At 38.5% G+C, this 22,042-nt stretch overlaps 4 protein-coding genes across 6 annotated transcripts; 2 read left to right on the top strand and 2 right to left on the bottom strand.

The window, feature by feature from the left end:
- Positions 1-2,093: 2,093 nt before the first annotated feature.
- On the bottom strand, positions 2,094-13,090 carry LOC117574463 (protein yippee-like). Of its 3 annotated transcripts, none has more exons than XM_034258310.2 (3): positions 12,636-13,090; positions 6,685-7,267; positions 2,094-5,286 (listed from the first exon to the last, which is right to left on the bottom strand). In XM_034258310.2, exon 3 carries the CDS (start codon positions 5,117-5,119, stop codon positions 4,775-4,777), a length of 345 nt encoding a protein of 114 aa, XP_034114201.1. In that variant the 5' UTR covers positions 5,120-5,286; positions 6,685-7,267; positions 12,636-13,090; the 3' UTR covers positions 2,094-4,774. The 3 variants fall into 3 exon arrangements, 2 of the variants coding, with proteins under 2 accessions (XP_034114201.1, XP_034114194.1); XM_034258303.2 differs by lacking the exon at positions 12,636-13,090 and adding an exon at positions 9,233-9,345; XR_007955016.1 differs by lacking the exon at positions 12,636-13,090 and adding an exon at positions 9,944-9,960 and having other exon boundaries at positions 5,126-5,286.
- A 379-nt stretch (positions 13,091-13,469) lies between these two features.
- Positions 13,470-16,161, top strand: LOC117564959 (kelch domain-containing protein 3). Its single transcript, XM_034243940.2, has 2 exons — positions 13,470-13,743; positions 14,327-16,161. The coding sequence occupies exon 2, from the start codon at positions 14,351-14,353 to the stop codon at positions 15,602-15,604; it is 1,254 nt and encodes a 417-aa protein (XP_034099831.1). The 5' UTR covers positions 13,470-13,743; positions 14,327-14,350; the 3' UTR covers positions 15,605-16,161.
- Positions 16,162-16,402: 241 nt separating this feature from the next.
- Positions 16,403-17,128, bottom strand: LOC117565141 (INO80 complex subunit C). Its single transcript, XM_034244156.2, has 2 exons — positions 16,924-17,128; positions 16,403-16,840 (listed from the first exon to the last, which is right to left on the bottom strand). The coding sequence occupies exons 1-2, from the start codon at positions 17,069-17,071 to the stop codon at positions 16,641-16,643; spliced, it is 348 nt and encodes a 115-aa protein (XP_034100047.1). The 5' UTR covers positions 17,072-17,128; the 3' UTR covers positions 16,403-16,640.
- Positions 17,129-17,497: 369 nt separating this feature from the next.
- On the top strand, positions 17,498-21,914 carry LOC117564864 (mannosyl-oligosaccharide glucosidase). Its single transcript, XM_034243844.2, has 2 exons — positions 17,498-19,378; positions 20,575-21,914. Exons 1-2 carry the CDS (start codon positions 17,647-17,649, stop codon positions 21,465-21,467), a joined length of 2,625 nt encoding a protein of 874 aa, XP_034099735.2. The 5' UTR covers positions 17,498-17,646; the 3' UTR covers positions 21,468-21,914.
- The last annotated feature ends 128 nt before the right edge of the window (positions 21,915-22,042 follow it).

Here is a 22,042-nt window from a genome sequence, read left to right as displayed (position 1 = left end):
CTTACTTAATGTTGACTTTTGGTTTGTAGATTGTTCTTTATTAAGCTAAATCAAAAATTTGTAACATAAATATATTATTACTTTTACAATAGTCTAATGGCTAATGGTAAAATTGTAATTTCAGTAATGAAAATTGTAATGCCAAAACAACTAATCAAAAGAAACAATAGAAATGCGCTATTCGAAGCTACAAGCGACTCTTTTGAATTTCAGCTGAAATATGTAATATAACAAAAAGCTTTTATAATTGTGTAACAATGAAAATATATAGATTCATCTATGTAAATGCTGCACCAATTAAACAAAATGTAATCCGCTTATTTAGGGCAACAATTTGTTGCACAAATCGACAGCTTTCAACACAAAGTTTTTGTGTAATTAATTAACTGATAGTTTTGTGAAATAAAAACAAAACAAATAAAATGTGAGCACTTTATTTGCACATTTAAATCAATTGTTTTTTGTAGTAAATCATCAAGTGCAACACGTGTCAAAAAACAGCTAAAACTTCGACTATCTATCAGTTTTTATACCCGCTGTCCATATGGTAAAAGAAAAAGATGTAACCGGAAAAAGCAGGCATCTTCTACCCAATTAAGTATATATATTATCATCTACAGCCGAGACGATATAACATAGCCATGTCCGTATGTCTGTCTGTCTGTCTGTCCGTCTGTATGAACACCTAGATCTCAGAGACAATGTTCTATATGGTAAATTTTAAATTGTATTACTACATAGATATACCAAGTATGGCCTTCGGTAGTATTTTTTCTGTATGTCCAATAACAAGCGAAATTTTGAAGTTAGAGTCGTGATTGGTACATATTACCTATAGTCTATAATAGATGATTTCTGAATTCATTTGGTTGTGATCAGATAAAAATTGTAAAACTTATTTAAGAAATACTTTTGTATGGACAAAAACTCCTGCTAACTATGGGTTTTACTTGCTTTGCCTGACAATCTGGTATATTTTGTATTCCACGGTATATATTGAATGTAATACTATAGCAATATACCAATATATAGTATACCATCGAGTATACTTCTAGTAATTTCATGGTATATTGATTTAATATAACTTAAAATCTGATATATCTTGCACTCTGTGATATATATTAATTATAGTACTATACCAATATACCAAATATAGCTTTTGGTATATTTATAGTATTTTTTTTAACGCACTGCTTTACTTTTATTCTAAATGGGCATCAGCTATTTCACTGTCAATCTTCTATTAGACAGAATGTTTAGATAAAAACAAAAATAATTTAAATTTAAGCCACTAACACGAAACATACAATATTTGATTTTATAAATTCCCGGTACTCTTTAATTTAATAATTGAAATAACAAAGTATACTTTGCTTTTGTTCTTCCAAGTAATGAATAAGAAACACGATGGCGATGAGCTAAAAATGCGCTTTATTGCAATCTTGGCTTTAGTTTAAAGTACATACTATGTACATATGTAAATGTGTGTATACATTATGTATACATCAGTATGCATGTGTGTATGTATATAATTTATTCTTTGCTTCTGTTCTCTCCTTCATCATCATCATCATCATCATCATCATCGTTCAGTTTTACTGTGAGTTTTGAAATAAACGCCTCTATTAAATAATGTATTCATTTCGTTTCGATTACTTTGATGTCTGTGAATGTACATCATCATGTCAAGGTGGTTTCATTTGTGTCTATGTATGTATGTGAATATGTCATGTACTATGAATGTATGTATGTATGTATATCCAGTGCTTTGATGTAAAACCTAACTTCAGTTGCACAAAAATGTTGCATTGATCAATTCATGTGGCGCCTCTTGCTTTCGGTGTATGTATATATATGTATGTATGTATCTCTTATGTATGTATGTATGTATGTTGACATCAATACATCAATTTCTCTATATCACGTTTGCATGTAAATACATAAACATATCCATATTCATATTCTTCTCTTAATCGTTTTGCTTGTTGCTGTTAATTTTCTTTTTACTTTCTTTACGAACACAGATAATTAGATCCTCGAATCTGTTTTTGTTGCTTTCTTGTAGATGAAATAGAATTTATCTTATTGTATAATGTGTAAAATGTATAATGTATTTTTATGTTTCTTGAACTTGAACTTGTGTTGCGACTTATTGGATGAATGTCTTTCCTTTTTCTTTCTTTTTTTTCATTCTGTGTAATTCTAAAAGATTTCAATATTTGCTTCTGCTTTTTGTTTAGTTTTCTTTTCTTTTTTTTTGAAGTGAAAGAGCTGCTCACAATTTACCAAAAAGATTTGATTTGATTTAAGATCCTCGGTTCTTTTTTTTCTGTTTCGCTTAAAAACTAAATAAGGCTAATCATTAAACTTAATTTTAATGCATTGAAAACACACGAGTTTAACAATGTAGCACTTCATTTGTTCATTATTTTTTTTATATCCCCATATGAATTTGATCTGTGCATTAATTTTTAATGGAGTTTTTTTTTCTTGGTTTTTTGTTTTAAAATATTTTTCGTCGCAACTGCAATTCAAAAATATTTTAAATTTGTTTTTCTTGTTCTGAAATTATTGTGTTGAGCATCTTCCAATGTTTTCAGCTTGATACTAAAAGTATAATCTGCAGCTATTCAAAAAAATTAAAATAAAACGTTAAACCTTGTTTTTTTTTTTCTTTGGTTTTTTCTTTTTTTGTGAGATAAATTTGTTGAAGAGATTTCAATTTATTTTATTTCTTTTTCTTAATATCGCTTTAATGCGCGATTTTTCGTTTTGTAATTGTTTTTGTTTTGTTTTGTTTTTTTTTTTTTATTTGTTTTATTGTTTTTAGCGTTTAATGCTACCACAAAATATATTCTCATATACATATATATATTATATATATTTATTTAGTTATCGACTACTTAGAGAACATCATTAACTCGAATAGTTCTTGGCAGTTACATTGCATATTCATTTAATTTAAAAATTTGCTTCTGCTGCTTGCGCTGTTTTTTTTTTTTGTGGATTTTTTTTTTTTTTTTTGCATTCAGTTTTCTTTGATTTAGCTTTTTATTTCAATTGGTTTTTGTTGCATTTAACGTGCGACATGAATATACATAAATAATTCTCTTTTATGTACATGTATTTTATATAATTTCTTTCACAAATTGAAAATGTGTTCGGTAAATTTGTTGTGCATTTTTTCCCCATGCTTTCTTGATCCCCCCGAATCGTTTTTCCCCCCGCTTTTCACCGTCCATTCTGCACCCAAAACATTACATAAGTTGAATATGTTTTTAAATTAATTGTTATACAAATTAGAGGACAAAATAACGCACTTAAAATCATTATAAATTCATGTGGCGCCACCTAGTGTTTGGGTTCTCACACAGTGTTCGATTTACAAAAAAAAAAAAACAAAAAAAAAATTATTTTTTTTTTGGTTATTTGCTCTGCTTGCAATTTTTTTAAATGTATATCGATTGATTTGTTTTTTTTTTTCTTTCTTTCGCATAGCTTTTTAAATTTGTTGTGATTTTTTTTTGTTTGCTTTTAATTTGCATTTCTTTGCGCCATTTTCAAAAAGTTTTCTTGCAGATTTTTTTCAAAGCTAAATTGATGTAAATTAATATTTGTTAAATATTTTATTAAATAACTACTACATTGAGAAGGTGTTTATGTATTTGTGTGTGTGTGTGTGTTATTGTGTATGTGTGAGTGTGAGTGTGTGAAACACTGAATTAGAATTTTGATTTCGCATGCCACATTATGCATTTGTATTTGTATTTGAATTTGAATTTTGTAGCATTTTAAACTACGTTTTCTTTTGTTTGTATTGCTGTTTGCATTTTGTTCGTTACAAAAACAGTTTAAACAATTTCTCGTTTATTGGCAGTGCAAGTTTTTTGTGTTCTCCATTTCGTGTATTCGTGGGCAACAAAAACAGAAATTGAAATTGTACAAAAAACCCCAAAACCGCAAATTTGCCACAAAACAAAAGCGCGCGCAACAATAAATTAGAGACAACAAATATAAATCACAATTATTTAGATGTATGTGTGCCAAATAAATATTTCAAATGTCGGCCATTAATAATAATAAAAAAAAGATAGCACAAAAAAAAACTGTTGCACTAATCACTTTAGCATATTCAATTAAAATTTCGTTTTTGTTTTTTTTTTTGCAAGCAAAATGAGAAGCGAAAATCACAACAACACAAAGCATTGAACAAGGCAACTTGACGTGTGCGCCCCGTCGTTAGATGGCGCCAGTTGTCAAGTTGCTGCTGCTGTTCTTGTTGTTGTTGTTGTTGTGTTCTCAGCGCAGAGATCTCTCCAAGCCCATAAAGCAGCGGCCATTTTGGAGCTGTGTGTGTGTGTGTGTATGAGTGTGTGTTGATGTATGTATATAATTGTATGTATAATGTGTGTGTGTGTGTTTGTTCTATAAGATACGACGAGTTATGTACTATATAATAGCATATATATATTGTGGTACCCTAAAACTCTCGAACTCGCTTCTTAAACTTGACTCGACTCGATCAATCGACTGCACTCGCTGCTTCTGCTGCTGCTGCTCGCTCGTTCGCTCGCTCGCCATCAACGTTGATTGTTGCCATATTCGCGTTTCCAAACCAAGCTTTAGCTCAAGCCATTGTTCCAGTCCTTGTCCCATCCTTGTTCTTCTTCTTCTTCACTTGTTCTTGCCCATTTGCCCTGACCAGCCTGCTGCCCAGCCTCCTGCCCAGCCTCCACATCGCATCGCATCATCGTGTGCGCTCGCTCTCGCTCGTTCAATCCCAACCATTCTCCTTGATCATGTGCGCCAGCTCAATAATGAATTTACCCTCCTTATACTTTTGACTCGACTCGTATGCGTGCTCATACTTCCAGCCCAACGGCGTTTTGCAGCACTCGCAATAGATATCGGCGACCGCATGCAGTCCCGTTAAAAGGACTCGCTCCTCGGTCTGGCCACAGGCCACATTCACCACCGAATTGAAGAGATATGCCGGCCCCTGGCTGCCCTGAAATGATTTCGAGATGAGCTCGTCGTGGGATGCGAGATGAGCACGGCAATGAACACATGAGTAGGTCCGATTTGTGGACGGTAAGTAGGCTTGAAAGGTCTTAACCATTGTTGCTAAAAAACAAATTCGCCGCAGTTGTTGCTCCTTGTTGCTGTTGTTGTTGCTTTTCCTTTTGCTTTGTTGGCTGCTGTTGTTGTTCTTCTTGTTCTTGCTAGTCTTGGACTCTGACTGTATCGCTGTTGGAGAAGTGCACTTCTTGGCTTTGTGTTGGCCCACTGAAAGAGACAAGAAACAGTTGTCAATTAATCAAGAATAAATGCTGATCATTTTGGTAAACTCAGTATCATAAAATACTGAATATATATAATATAACAATAACTGAATATATATTAATAACTAGAAACATAGTTATAAACTTAGATAAAAATTATATTATATCTTTGTTTGATCTGTAATCAAAATATGCTGGATATCTTATCTTTGCTGATTAATATTTTTCCATCTATATTAAATGATAAGCTTATTTTATGAATCAAATTGGTGTTCTAATAAAGTGGATTAACAGAGACAATTAGTTTGTGACATATCTTTGGAAAAACTGCAAAAAAAAGTTTTGTTCGAATTATTATTAGCCTGAAATATAAATATCATATTATTTTTTTGCATCTTTTCCAAAGAAATGTAACAAACTAAAATGATATTTATAGTTTAATACGAATAATATGATATTTCAAAAAGATTTGTTAGAATTATTATTAGTTAGAAATATAAATAATATGAAATAATTCTAACAAAACATTTATAAGTATCATTATCATATTGAAATTAAAATATATATATATTTATACATATTTCAAGTTAATAATTCTAACAAAACTTTTACTTTTAAAGATTCTAATTACATACATATATCATTTTTTCTGTACTTCTATACGATATGATGTTATTTCAAGCAAATAATATTTCTTTATTTATTTTTCTGGACTTCTATACGATATGATACTTTTTTTTCAAGATAATAATTCTAAAACTTTTATTTTCAAAGATTCTTATTATATTATATATATTTCAGTACTTTATTTGATTACTAGCCAAACTGGATTTGTTATCTGATTTAATATTTTTCACATTTTTATGATAAACTTAATTTCAGCAATCGAAGTAATGCTTTTAAAGATTATCATGAAATATATATTAATATTGTCATCTATAAAACATAAACATAATTTTGAAATTAAGTTGATGTTTTATTAAATTGTCTAAGCTAAACTTTAATTTGAATGTGCATTTAAACTAAACTTTAATTTAAATATGCAATTCAATATTAACTTAGTTTGAGTATAAATTTCAATATTAAGCTAATGATAACTATAACGTAATATTTATTTCAAAGAACTCTATGTATATATTTTCTTACTTTATTTTAAATTCATAAATTGTTTTTTACATTTATTTGAAATTCATTAATTGTTTTTCAAATTTATATATTTTTTACTTTATTTAAAATTTATCAATTGTTTAGTATTTATTTAAATTTTGGCTCATTTGATTTAATTTTACTTTGCTTTGTTATGGCAAATTTGCTTAGGAAAGTTGCACAGTTTTCAGCATGAAAGTTTTAATTATTTGCTTTAGATGGAACATTACTTTTGTTGGCCCTGTGTTAAGCTCACCTGCTGAGACCGGGGCAAAAGGCTCTGCGGCTGCTGCTGCTGCTGCTACTGTTGGGCGTTAACTGCGCGCGTTGCTTACGGCGAGCGACAACGACGACAACGACGACGACGACGACGACGATGATGATGAGAACGACGGCGCCGCGACAACAACGACAGAGACAGAAGCAGTGGCAGAGGCAGAGGCAGAGGCTGAAGCAGTGGCAGCGACTGTGGCTGCGGCTGCGGCTGCTGTCATTGAACGATTATGTCCAGCGTCGTCTGCCAGAGTGTCGTCGTGGGTCACAGAACAAACCTCAGTCTCAGTCTCCTGCTCTCAGCTTAATGCAATCGCAGCGACAGCGACGTCGACCGATGTCAATGTGTGTGTGTGTTTGTAATGCGTGCGCTGCAGATGTTGCCTTTTGTCTGCAAGCAACGGTTGTCTGTCTGTTCCCACTGTTCCCTCTCTGTTCCCACTTGCCGCTGTTCCCACTTGTGTTGCTGCTGCTGCTGCTGTTCCACGTGCGCTCACTTTTCTGTTTGTGTATAATTGTTGTTCTTGTTGCTGTTGTTGTATGTATTATTGTATATATCAGATTTCCTGCCAAAGACAAAAGACAAAGACAAATGATTATTAATGCATGTGCGTTGTCAGTCATACTATAAAATGCAAGCAACAACAACAATGCAAACGCCAATGGCGGCGCTGTTATGCAAAAGCCCAAACAAAGGAGAGCGCAAGCGAAAAAGAAACAGAGAAAGAGAGAGCGAGCAAAAGGGGGAGAGCGAAGGCAATGCATTGCCATTATTGATTTCCATTTTCACATTCGTCTCTTTTCAGCCATTCAACACAAATGTGGCCTATTAACCGTGGTCCGCAAACATTCGAATATAAAAAAAAAGTGAAACAGGGATGCAACAGCATGATCGCCCGCCCTCTCTCTCTCTCTCTTACTCTCGGCGGGCGGTCTGCGGCAATTCCTATTAGCGTCTTTGGCAACAAAATGATTTATGAGCAGCGCAATAGACGCGTCATCGCTTAGCGAGCGAGACGGCAAATGCCGAAACGATGCGCTCGCATTTACAGTAAACAGTAAACAGCTCCACACAGCCAACAAAATGAATCACATTTCACAGACATAACAAAAACACACAGACACACACACACAAACACACAGCTAAACGGATTCCTTTTTTTTTTTTTGCATGTTGCAACCTTGATAGCCAGGAATTAACGTTAATCTAATGCAAGCACGCACTACACACCTACAGTGCACACTCGATACAATGAACTAATAGAAACCAAAAGGTTAAAACAATATAGGAAATTGAGTTCATAGTAAAAGGAGGATTTTACAAATATTTCTGCATAAAAAATGACACAGTGTCATTACCTTAAGGTATCAAAAATTGTAAACAAAAAATAGATTACGTAAAATAAACTTGTCAGTAAAATCCTTCACAAACAATTTACTAATTATTGCAAAATTAATATAAAATAAATACATACATAAAGTTATTTTCGGAAAAAGCTTGTAATATTATTAAGAAGGGAAAATTAAATTCTTTTCGAAAAATTAGATGCACTTCATTATTATAAATTTTGGTTGTCAACGTTGGACACGTTAAATTTTGATTCATTCAATAATGCTGATTGCAGACATGGTCAAAATTATTTAACCAAAGTAATTGATTGCAATATTTAGCATTAAAGCTAACAAATGACTTTTGCAAATTTTCAGGAAATGCATTCGCCCAATCTTTTACCACAAGACACACTGCGTATACATAATGTCGATTTATATAATTGTGTGCATTCCATGTTTCACAATTAGCATCCCTGTTTCATTTCAGTTCGTTCTGTTTTTTTTTGTTTTTTTTTTTTGCTTTTTGGCGCGGTTGCCAAGCCCTCGATGGCGTCGACGTCGACGTCAGCGTCAGTTTGTCGCGTTTCTGTTCAATCTCCAATGCAAATTGGCTGACGCGACGAGTGGAAACAAAGAAACAGGAGCGCGTGTGTGGGAGAGAGAAGGAGTGTGTGTGTGTGTGTGTGTATGTGGAACAAAGAAGCAACAACAGGGAAATGCACTTGGCCAAAGTGGCGCTGTTGTTGTTGTTGTTGTTGCCGCTTTCTTGGCCCAGACAACAAAGAGTTGACTGATTCTTTAATACAAAGGAACGTACATATATGTATATACGTGTGTGTGTGTGTAATTATGGTGTTGGGGGCGTCCAAATATTAATTAGCATTTAGAATTAACAAAAAGCTAACAGAACTGTTCATTCATTAATTGATGCAAAGTGACCGAAAAAAAAAAAACAAAAGCACACTCACAAAACAAAAAAAAAAAAAAACAAAATAATGGAAAGAATCACAACAAGAAGTGAACAGACGGCACAGAAGAGCAAGAGAAGCGAAAAGAAGCGAATGTTGCCGAAATTTTGCGAGTTCAGTGAACCAGCAATGCGCGAGAACGAGAGGGGGAGTGGGAGAGGGAGACGGAGAGAAAGCGAACGAGAAAAAGGAAGCTGAAAGTTCTTTGGCATCAGCGACGACGCAGCTTACGTTTTTGATTTCTATTAATTTTCGTTGTTATCGTTGCTGTTTCTGTTGTTGTTGTTATTGTTGCTGAGCTTGTTGTTGTTAATGGTATTTATTTATTTTTGTTATTTGTTGCTTGGTGCTTGCCTTTTTTGCTTAGGAACCACTTCACTTTTTATTTTGCAATCAAAAACCAAAGCGCGCTATGCGAATTGTAACGAGCAACTGACGCCGCTGCTGCTGCCGTTGCTGCTGCTGTTAGCAACTGTTGGCAGCGAAACGAAGCCAGCAGCGACGTCGCCGGCAGCAGCAGGCAGCATACAAAGAAGTAAAGAGAAGGCGCAGCGCAACAAGAAAAACAGACACAAACACACACACACACATACGTACATAGCATACAGGTGGCTGTGCAGCGCGTCAATTGCAAAATGAGCAAATATAACATGCATACATAATAAACACACACACACACACACATATGTACATATGATACATTCATACATATTTATGCATAGTATACACGCATATTACATGCAATCAAGCAAAATCAAGAGAGAGAGAACACTTCAAGCAATTTACTTGGTTCGCAGCAACAACAACTCAAAGTAACTACGCGTGTCTCTATTTCAACTGTGTGTGTGTGTGTTTGTATGTGTGAATGCGCAAGGTAAATGCAAAAACCAATACACAAGTGTCTGTGTGTGTGTGTGCACACATACAGTGCGCACCAATTACCGTTAGAAATGTTAACCCAATATTCTTGTTGCATTGCCCGTTTTTTCTTCTTGTTCTTGTTGTTGCTGCTACTGCTAAGTGTGGGCATATAACAGCAGCAACAACAACAACAACAACACCGTTTAAAGCCGCAAACAAGGTGGCCACGCTGTTTTTCTGCGTGTCACACACTCACCTATAAAAATACACACACGCACGCACACTTTTAATTTGCATTTTAATACAAACCTTCTATAATTGCTTTTTTGTTTTTCATTCTCTACTATAATTTGAATGAATTGTGGTGCTAATAATTGGTCAAAACTAATTGGTTGAACACGAAAACAAAAAACACACTTTAAAAAGCAACAATTAAATGCCAACGTTCATTTTCTTTATTAGCCAATACATTTTCCTTTTTTCTTTAACATTATACGGAAAGCTTGCTTAGTTCATTGAAATAGTTAAATTTCACAAAAATAATTAAAATAAAGAGGTTACCTACTAATTTTAGTTCAATAAATTTAACTAATTTTCACCCTATCGTAAATATTAGAAATTATAATTAGAAAAACTGTTTTCTGAGGTTGCAAAATAAATGAAAAGGTTTCAGTAAAAAACAAAACCAATTTGTCAATTTGTTTTGTTTTTATATATAGAAACTTTGTTTGTTTATTTGACTTTAAATAAATTTTACTAGAAATTTGCTCTAACACTTTATTGAAAAACTAATTTAAATTGTTTGTAAATACTTTTTTTTTTTTTTTAATTATACAAATAAACAAAAATGCTTCAAGACCCATTAAAAGATATAACAAGAACAACTTGGAATCATTCTAAGTTGCATTGCGAATTGTTATCAGCGAACTTGACAGCATTTGATATATTTTGATCAATTTGGCGGGGTCAATACTTTCGAGTTGCACTGTAAAAGAAAAGCCAATGTACTGAATATTGTACTGCGCTGTAGTTTTGTTGTTCTGCTTATTTCTGTTGTTGTTGTTGTTGCTAATGGTTTTCTGTATCTGTATCAGACTGTGATAAGTCGTTGTTGTTGTTGTCGTTGTTGTTTGACTGGCTAGCAACGTTACCTTGCCCTCCCCCTTCCCTATTTCTGCAGCACCTTCTTCCAACACCCCAATAGCACTCAACGTGCTGATTTCGCTGTTGCACGCAACCAGTTTTATACAGCCGACAGCAATTCAGAACATCAGCTGTTCTCGTTCAATTGACAATACTTATTTGCACTTATAATGCGATTCTTGAAGCACTCAACACACAATTTTTAACCACACACTCGCCCCAAATTTATGAGTATTATTATTCTTATTGTTATTGTTGCTGCGCCTACGTTTTCTCTTCTCTTCTCCTCTTTCCTTTTTTTTTTTGTTGTTGCCCGCGTCTTAAAGTCAACAGAATTTTTGCGTCGTTCTTCTTTTATCGCACACACCGACAAAGAGGACAGAGAGCACACACAGACACACACGCAGCACTTGTTTTTGTTGTTGTGGTGTGGTTTTGTGGTGAAGCTGCCTTGTGGTTGTTGTATTTGTTTGACTGGGGTCAATGCTAGCCTTATGTATAAGTGTTGTAAAATGCAAAATGCTGACAAAATTGCGATTTACGATTAACACTTTGCTCAAGTGAGGGGAGCAGATAAAGTTGTGCTGTCTCCTCACACGCTATCAGTTGAAATACAGCAACAAAAATGTCAAAACAGAGAAAAAAAAAACAGCTGATGAAACAAAAATAACAATCTTATCAGACGGCAAAACAAAAAAATAACAGAATTTATTGCGTTGCGCCGCAGCAGCGAGGCAGCACCAAACACATATTCATACATGCATACATGTACATATATGTACGTGTGTTTTGGATGTGTTGTCTGATGTATTGGGTAGCGGGAGAGTGTGAGAGCGAGAGCCCTTCTGGCGAAAAAGAGATGGAAAGAAAGCGTAAACAAAAATACAGCGCAGAAACAGCTGTGTTGCTGTGTTCACACACACACACTAGCAGAGAGCAGCTGTATTGCGCATGTGTGTGTAATGCTTATACACGAACACAAATAGAAACAAAACCAGAAAGCGAAATGAAGTCCTTGTCTTCCCACGGGTAACAACAACAACAAAGACAAAGCAAAGACCAACAGGGAACAGCTGAGTGCAAAAGCAACAGTGATGGCAACGAAAAAGACCGCGAAAGAGAGATCAGATGAATGAACTCTAATGACGCTCGCTCGCTCGCTCGCACTTCGTTCTCTCTTCGCTATCTCTTCCTCACTCGCTCGCACTTGCCAATGTTTATGGTGCTGTGGAGTTGCTAAAAGACGCAATTTGTTTAGCAGCAGCAGCAGCCCCAAAAACGAACACACAGACAAAGGCTAGCATACACATACACGCTTACACATCCATGTGCATAACTGTGTGTGTGTGTATATAAGGGGACACAAATATACTAGCAGAAAAAAGCGTTCTTGTTTTTGGATTTGTACGCAGCAAACTGCGTTGCAATCTTGCCATTGTTGTTGCTGTGGTTGCTTCTATGCTGTGGGATGTGAGTGTGTATGTGTGTGTCAAGAGGATAGAGGAAGGGGGTCAAACAAACCTAATATACGTATGAATATATACACATACATATATGCATTTTGCACACTCGCTCATTCGATTGCATTTTTTTTTCTCAACAACAAATGGCAAATCTTATAACAACTTACGATTCTGTTGGAGTTGCAGTTGCAGTTTTCTTGTGCTTTCTTGTTGTTGTTGCTGCTGTTGTTGTTGTGTTGTGTTGTTGTGCGATGCACAAACATACAAACAAGCACACACACACACTCGAGCACACAAACAATCACACACACACAGCACACACACGCACAAGACTAGGCAACAACAACGAGAGCCACTCAGCTTAGTAGATGGCACTTAATTGTGATTTGTGATTCTTTTTACACCGTTATTGCAGTTGTTGTTGTAGTTGTTTGTACAATTCTAACGCAACACTTTTGCATTATTCTGAACTTCTTTCCAATTTATTGCACCACCGAACACAACATTTGTTGTTTGCGTTTGCTCATTTTGCGTGCTGTGTGTGTGTTTTTCTATTTCTATTTTTTTTTTGCTGTGGGGGGCGCTCGCTGTGATGTGCGTTGTGTGTTTGTGTGGTGAACTCTGTTACCGACCCACTTACATTTCCGTAAGCTGGTCACACGCTGTACAACTGCCAGTGACTATTTTCGCAAGTATACTGTGACACTTGCAGTATATTTGAAAATTGATCTTATGGTCACTCTGTACTCTGCTTGCTGTAGCAGTTGACATTACATCGATATCCACTCTAAAAATCGATAATATCGATATTAGTGGTATTTTTGAGGGTTATCCAAAAGCTGGCAAAAAACGTTGTTTGCCATATCTCTGTAATAAACAGGAAGGAGTGAAGTAATCATTCGTTCAAATATATGAAGTCGTGCCACTAATTCACCACTACCCAAACAGCGATAGACGCAATATTAACGTATCGATATTTTTGGTTAACAACAATCTTATCGATATCATGCCAGCACTAGCTTGGTGTGTGCACAAAAACAGTAAAAACAGATACAATAAATAAAAGGCATTGCGCACAGCACACAACAACAGCTCAGCACGCGCAAAGTAACTGAATATCCGTTGTGTTGGAATAACACACAATTGCCTTACCAACCAGACAGCCATCCATTTTACTTAGTTTAGTTAGTGTGTGGCTAAGCAAACGCAAACATAAAAAAAAAAAAACAGTTGACAGGCGGCGCTGGGACCGTGCAATAGTCGTCGTCGTGTGAGGTAAGTGTAAATACATAAGTGGGCAAAACCCAAGGCCCCCTAACCAGATAGTAAATATATACACACACACACCGACACCTATTAGAGTTTGGTGGAATCATACGATTCACAATATGATGCTTCCCCTTACCCAAAAGTCAATCAGAAAATGGCAAGGACAAAAAGTATAGGAAGAAAAGTGAAACATTATGGCATTTAATAAAAAGTAATTTCCAATTGCCAAGCATTTTCATTTGCATAATTCACAAAAATCAGCTGTTTGGTCAACGGTGAAATGTAAACAAACGCAAAAGAACTCGCATTTTAATTGCCATCTGTGTATTCATGTATGTATGTAACAAAAAGAAGCATATGCGTGAGTGTTTGTGTGTAAAAAAAACTTGCTGATGCAGCAGCAGCATAATAATATCAAGGACATTTGGTTACATTGTTAATCGCAATACAAAGCGATAATTGCACATTGGCAATCAATGCAAACACGATATCGATAATCAGTTGTTTGTTGTTGCGTGCAAAAAAGTGAAAAGTTGTTTTCAACTGTTGTTTTCTTTCTATCTCCCTCTCTCTCTTTTTCTCTGTACAGCAAGGCGGAAGTGGAAAGGTAACAATGCTGTGGACAGTGCATCTGGATGGCGGTCCACAGCGCGTCAATCATGCTGCTGTCGGTGTAGGGGATTTCATTTATAGCTTTGGCGGCTATTGCACCGGCGATGATTATCGCTTCAACGAACCTATCGATGTTCATGTACTCAATGTGCATTCCATGCGCTGGACACTCGTGCCCCAGCAATGCGACGCCAATGGTGATCCCCTGAAATATCCTTTGGTGCCATTTCAACGCTATGGTCACACTGTCGTGGCATACAAGGAACGCATCTACATTTGGGGCGGTCGCAACGATGAGAATCTGTGCAATGTGCTATACTGTTTCGATCCAAAGACAGCTCGTTGGACACGTCCAGCGGTCAGTGGTTGCTTGCCCGGTGCTCGCGATGGACATTCCGCCTGTGTGATTGGCGAATGCATGTATATCTTTGGTGGATTCGTCGATGAGATCAATGAATTCAGCAGCGATGTGCATGCCCTAAATCTAGAGACAATGGAATGGCGTTATGTCCAGACATTTGGTGTCCCACCGACATATCGCGACTTTCATGCCGCTGTCGCATACGAGGAGGAACGCATGTACATCTTTGGCGGGCGTGGCGATAAGCATAGCCCGTACCACAGTCAGGAGGAGACCTATTGCCATGAGATTGTCTATCTGGACATGAAGACCAAGGTCTGGTTGCGCCCATTTACGGCGGGCAAAGTGCCGGTGGGACGACGTAGTCACAGCATGTTTGTGCACAACAAACTGATCTTTGTGTTTGGCGGCTATAATGGTCTATTGGATCAGCACTTCAATGATCTGTACACGTTTGATCCGTGCTCGAAACTATGGAATCTGGTGCGTGCCAATGGCCAGGCGCCGACGGCACGTCGTCGTCAATGCGCCATCGTGATGGGCACACGAATGTTTCTCTTTGGCGGCACGAGTCCGCGTTGCAGTTCAGCAAGCACACAAACGGCATCAACGCGTGGCATCGATGGAACGCCAGCGGCAGCGGCGGCAGCTGGGGAGGGAGCAGCTGGTGCGGCACCTGCAACAGCGGCAGCAGCGGCGGCATCGGCAACGCCGTTGATTGACTACAGTGATCTGCATGTGTTGGACTTTGAGCCAACGCTGAAGACACTCGCCACAATGGTGGTGCTGAAGTATCAGCTGGATATATCGGGATTGCCGCGCAGCTTTCGTGCCGACCTCAATATGCTGACGCAGCCGAACAGTATTACGCGTCCTATCAATCAGGCTGGCTAGCAATCAATCAACAAGCATCGACAGCAGCAGCATCATCATCATCTCCATCGTCATTGTCATCATTACTATTATTGTTCAAACGTTGTTACTACTGTCTAAGTGGATGAGACTGAAGTGGAGCAGAAGAGGGGAAAAGCGTAGGAGAAGCAGTACAATGTTGACTCAAGCACCATCATCAATCAATATATCACACCCACATAATCGCTTCTAGACAAAATGCCTGCGGATCGCACTAGTCCAGTTTAGACGAAAGAGAAATAGAATGAGAGAGAGAGACAGAGAGCAAATTGCATCCGATCTCTTCCACAAAGTGCTCGAAAATAAAGACACCACAAACACTCAACACACACATACGCACAGCGACTACCAACGAGGATAATGCCCCAGTAATTAAGAAATGTGCAGTTTCAGAAACTCGCTACACACACACACATACACACACATAATTAGCTCTAGTTTGTAAAGTGTTTATATAAATATATATGTATCTATAATTGAATATATCTTAAATAAAAAACGAAAAGAAAACTCGTATACAAAATTAATGTTTACTACTACTGCTCTTAATGCTATGCAGCTACATAAATAATTGGCTTCAATTAAATTGTTGAAATGCAACAAAAAATTCGCCATAATTGAGCTATTCTCAAGTGCTCTCAAAGTCAATTGGCTTTTAGCACAACTCGATAAGTTTTTTGATATTGACTCCATAAATACATATAATTAAAGCAGTCGCCAATTGAATTACAAATGAGTCATATGATTTAATTATTTGTAAAGTTGTAAAATACTTGACAGTTTTCCACATCAGAAAATACATAATTTATTTAATTATAAATGCAGCACATGCTTTAATTAGTTCTATGCAATACATTTTGTAAATTGTACTTATTGCCTAATTAAATCTATTTATATTTAAATACATATGTATGTTGTTATATATGATTTCATTTCCCATTGGCTGCCAATTTCAGTTGCGATTGATAAGCAAAAAATCTGCATTTGATTGAAGTTTGACAACACTGCAGCTGAAGTTTTAGCCCACAGCACTCGTGTAACCGCGCACCGTCAAATAACCGTTAATGATGTCCGAGGGCATATGCTGCATAGAAGCGTATTCCTCGGCGTTCGCATAGCGCAGCTTCGAGTGCGGATCAACATAAGGCGCTGGGAGGCCGCTAATATCCGAGTATTTCTTGGCCGGTCTCAGCGAGGGCGGCGCATTCAATGTAAAGTCTGTGTGTGTGTGTGAAGTGAAGTGTAAATTAATATGACCTTGAACAGCCGCCTTGTCTGGTTTTTAATTAATTAACATTTACATGTTGGCTGTTCCGGGGGCAGCTTTTGATTGCGCTCCATGTTTTGAATTTGACGTAGCGGCCGATATACACAGTTCTTGGGAAACGCAAATGTTTGCTTAAACGTGCGTTTCACTTTAGCACTGCTGCTTGTTGTTGCTTCTGTCATTGTTATTGTTTTTTTCTCTATTTTATTTTAAGCAAAACCACAAAGGTAAACAAATGTGTGCACAACTGACAGCTGTTTTTTGTTTATCGGTATTTAGTTATCGTTGCAACGATTGGAGTGTGCGCGCGACTCACGCATGTGATATCGATAGCCAAGAAGGCTGTTTAAAGTGTTGTTTAGTTCGCAAAGTAACACGAGTCAGTTCATTTCCTTCAGCAGCTAATGTAAATATTTCAAAATACAAATTTATGAGATAAAAGTAATAAATGCAATACAATGAAGGTAATAAATATAATAAATTGAATATTACAAATTATTACTGCTATGTAAGAATATAAATGGAATTACAAATAAGTGATGGTCTATAATGGGGCTTAACTGTCAGTTCTTTTGCGGGTGAATTGGTTGCGAACTGGAACCGGAACCACACCGAACTGTGGTTCACTAGGCCAGCACATCAGCAGCAGCAGCAGCAGTACCCTGTGTACGTGGTGTGTGCGTGTGTGTGTGTACATATAAAAAGTTTGTATATAGTATATTTGCATTCGCACACGTTACCGTTAACACATTAAGCAATGGCGCGCAATGCAGGCGGAGGAGGCAACAGCGGCGCCAACAATAATACATCTAAGGCACACAGCAGCAATAATTCCTCATCACAACCGGCAGCAGCGACAGCTTCGGCAGCTGCAGCAGCAGCCGCCGCGGCCAATGCCAAGCACAAGCAGCGCAGCAGCAGCGCCAACAGCAACAGCGGCGGCAGCGATAATCGCAATAGCAGCTTGGGTGGCAATCTCTCATCCAAACTAATGCTGGACAAGTGGAAGACTTTGATCGGATGCGTGTGCTTGGCCATCGCTAGCTACTTTGGCTATTTGGGGTATCTGGAGACACGCGTGAATACGCCATACGACAACCAAAAGATGGCGCTGCACACCGATCATCGCGATGATCCCGAACGCTATTGGGGCACCTATCGCCCCCAAACGTATTTCGGATTGAAGACACGCGATCCCCATTCCCTGGTCATGGGTCTCATGTGGTATACGCCCAGTAATCTGGGACCCGGCGGTCAAGGCATACGCCATTGGTGCGATATGGGCGACAAGCTGGATGGCTTTGGTTGGACTCATCACGATGGACGCAGCTTTGGCGTGCAGCAGATCGATGATCTGCCCTTCGAGCTGAAGACCTCGTTCGTCAAGTATCCCAGCGGCAAGGAGTATGGCGGCGATTGGACCGCCCGCATCTCGGTGCGCAACACATCGCGTGCCTGGGATCGAAGCATCTCGCTGATCTGGTATGTGGCGCTAGATGAACGCACCAACGGACACATTAAGTACGTCTCGGATGAGAAAAGCCCCGAGCCGGGTGTCTATGGCGAGACGCAGGGATTGGGCGAGTTCCAGGTGCGTTTTAGCGCCGTCAAGGGACGCATCCTGCACAAATCCTATTTGAGCACGGTGGCACCATCGCTGGGCAAGCTCAAGGAGACGGTGTTCTCGCATTTCCGCGCCTTTGCCAACAAGCGGGGCAATCGCTTCATTGGCCTGCCCGGTGAGATTGTCTCGCAGAATGGTTTGCCAGCCGCCAATCCCGAACCGAATTTCATTGCCATTCAACTGACGGCAGAGGTGGATTTTACGTTGGACATAACGTATCAATCGACATCGGGATTCGCGCTCGGAGAGAGCATCACAAGGCCGCCCACGGGACGCGCTTATACAGACTCGCTGCAGGCGAAGATCGCGCAGTTTGAGCAACGCTTCGAGGACACCTTTAAGCTGGCCGCCAAAGGTTATGGCGCCGAGGAGATACAATTTGCCCGCAACGCCTTTAGCAATATGTTGGGCGGCATTGGATACTTCTATGGCGCCAGTCGGGTGCAATCGGTGCACACCCAGAATCCGGTGCCATATTGGAAGGCTCCACTTTATACGGCGGTGCCGTCGCGCAGCTTCTTTCCACGCGGTTTCCTCTGGGACGAGGGCTTCCATGGGCTGTTGATTAGCGCCTGGGATGTGGACATTGAGCTGGACATCATTTGCCATTGGTTTGATCTCTTGAACGTCGAGGGTTGGATACCCCGGGAGCAGATTCTGGGCATTGAGGCGATGGCCAAGGTGCCCGAAGAGTTTGTCACGCAGCGCAACAGCAATGCGAATCCTCCCACGTTCTTTTTAACACTCCGTAAGCTGCTCACTCAGCACAAACAACAGTTGTCGCAAAAGGGTCGATTTGCCACTCTGGAGCGTCTCTATCCCCGACTGCAGGCCTGGTTCACCTGGTACAACACCACGCAACGAGGTGAGTTAACGCGCAAAGCTAATACCCGTTCACTTTTTCCAGAAAAGTGAAAAAGGTCGATTAGTTATTAAAAAAAGAGACATTTCCAACAGTTTTGTAGATCCATTAAATGGAATATTGTGCATCCCAGGCAGCGGAAGGCAGCTCCATCTATGTTGAGACCCTATCACTTTTTGCAGAAAAGTAAAAAACGTCTATTACTTAAGCGAAGAGAAATCTATTAACTGAAAGATTGTATTTCGCAGACAGCCAAAGTTCTGAAAATGTTGAGAGCTGTTCACTTTTGGCAGAATAGCATAAAAGAAAAGAAAAAGATCTTTTAGCTAGAAGAAAAATTATATTAAAAGATCTAATCGCCAACCTTATGAACATGTCAACGAGAGAGAGGGTTTCTCAAATTTAGAGACCTGTTCACTTTTGTTAAAACTAGTTAAAAATGTCTATTAGCTAACTGAAGAGAAAGAGCTCTAGAGTGATGACTTTGAACGGGCTATTAGCTATGAGATTCGACATTGGAGGCAACAAAAAACCGATCCGACAATTTTGAGTTTTCGAGAAAGAACGTTAACAATATTGTAGGTTTATGAGCTAGAGGGAAAATAAAATTAAAAATATATATTCGCTAACTGAATAAGCATAGCAGATAGCGAAAGAGAGCTTCTAAAATTTGGAGACCTGTTTACTTTTGGTAAAATTAGATAAGAGTCTATTAGCTAACTAAAGATAAAGAGGTCTAGAGAGATGGACTTTTAAGGACTATTACCTATGAGATTGTGCATTTAAGGGAGACTGTTCCGATTACTTTGATACCCGTTCGCTTTAAAAAAAAAAAAAAGTAAAGAGCGTCTATTAGGTGACAGACTTTACATAGCAAGCAGCGGGAAACAACTTCGACATTTGTCATTTGCAAAAATAATAGATTATGCACTCTCTATAAAGGCAGAAGAAAACAGCTAAGACAATTTAGGGACCCTTTCGCTTGTGACTTAATAGTCCTCCCTGAAGGGAGATTTAAATGTATTTCTTTCTTTGTTTATTCCGTTGATTGTTATGAATTTAAATAGCGATTAACTTAGTCTTATTTAGGCATTACTAAGTTCTAGACATCAATAAGGAATCGTTCTCTCTCTTTCTTCACTCTCTATCTATTTCACTCCCTTTCTCGCTCTTTCTCATGCTCGTTTTATGCTTTGCAGGCGAAGTCTTGGGCACCTATTTGTGGCGTGGACGCAACTCGAGTACGCTGCGCGAACTGAACCCCAAGAGTTTGTCCTCCGGTCTCGACGACTATCCGCGTGCCTCGCATCCCACGGACCTGGAGCGTCACGTGGATCTGCGATGTTGGATTGCGCTCGCCGCTAGCGTGATGGCTGAGCTATCCACGCTGTTGGGCAAGGATGATGTCAAGTACTATGAGACCGCATCGTATTTGACGGACAATGAGCTGATGAATAAGCTGCACTTGGATCCGTTCACGGAGCACTACACCGACTGGGGACTGCACACAGATGCTGTGGCACTGAAGCATCCGCCGCCAATGACACCGCAACGCAAGGGCGGTCAACGGATGCAACAGCCGCCGGCGGAGATGCAACGCTACACACTGAAGCCACCGGATTACAAGTTTGTGAACACAATGTTCGGTTATGTGAGTCTGTTTCCGTTGCTGCTGGAGCAGCTGGAACACGATTCACCATATCTGGGCAAGTTGTTGCACGATCTGCGTGATCCACAGCTGCTGTGGACGAACTATGGCTTGCGTTCGCTGTCCAAGGATTCACCGCTGTACATGAAACGCAATACGGAACACGATCCACCATATTGGCGTGGTCCCATCTGGATCAATATCAACTATTTGGCCGCCAAGGCGCTGCGACACTATGGCAAAATCGAGGGTCCGCATGCGGCGAGTGCACGCAAAATCTATGGCGAGTTGCGTGAGAATCTCGTGAGGAACATCTTCAAGCAGTATCAACGGACGGGTTACCTTTGGGAGCAGTACGACGATACCACGGGCGAGGGCAAGGGATGCAATCCATTTACCGGCTGGAGTGCACTCGTTGTTCTCCTTATGGCCGAACAGTTCTAGACAAGAAAAACCAGATGCGAGATCTCGCCTTGCTGTGAGTAGTTCCTCCTGTGATAGCCTCACGCAAAAAAAAAAAAACAGAAAAAGGAAAACCTAAAGAGAAAAGCAAACTAAACAAAAGCAAATATATAATAGTAGAAATCACTTGAGATCCTTATTCTATTCCGTATGTACTGCGATTTTTGTTGTCGATTTTTATCTTTCCAAAGAACTAATTGCATTATAAAAACTAAATATATCTATGTTAAAAAACGTAGTCTGTGTATGCGTGCGTGTGTGTGTGTGTGTGTATGAATGATGATGATAATGCTGTTGTTGTTCATCTCCTGCTGCTCCTCCTGTAATAAGCTGTACAAATTTCCAGAAATCCGACTAACTAAATTAGCGTTAATAGACGAATTTAAGAATTTAAATAAAAACCAAAAATAAAAAACCAAAACGTGTAAATCAATTTAGCATTTTTAATTTAAACTTCATATTTTTTCAGCTTACAAATTGTAGAAACCTTTTACCTAACATCAAATGCATTTAGTATCCTTCCCTTCACAAATCATAACAAGTAAGAAAGTGTGCTC

This window comes from Drosophila albomicans, chromosome X (genome assembly GCF_009650485.2).
Source record: "Drosophila albomicans strain 15112-1751.03 chromosome X, ASM965048v2, whole genome shotgun sequence".
In the NCBI taxonomy this organism is placed as follows: Eukaryota; Metazoa; Arthropoda; class Insecta; order Diptera; family Drosophilidae; genus Drosophila; species Drosophila albomicans.
This window is presented reverse-complemented; position numbering and strand designations above follow the sequence as displayed.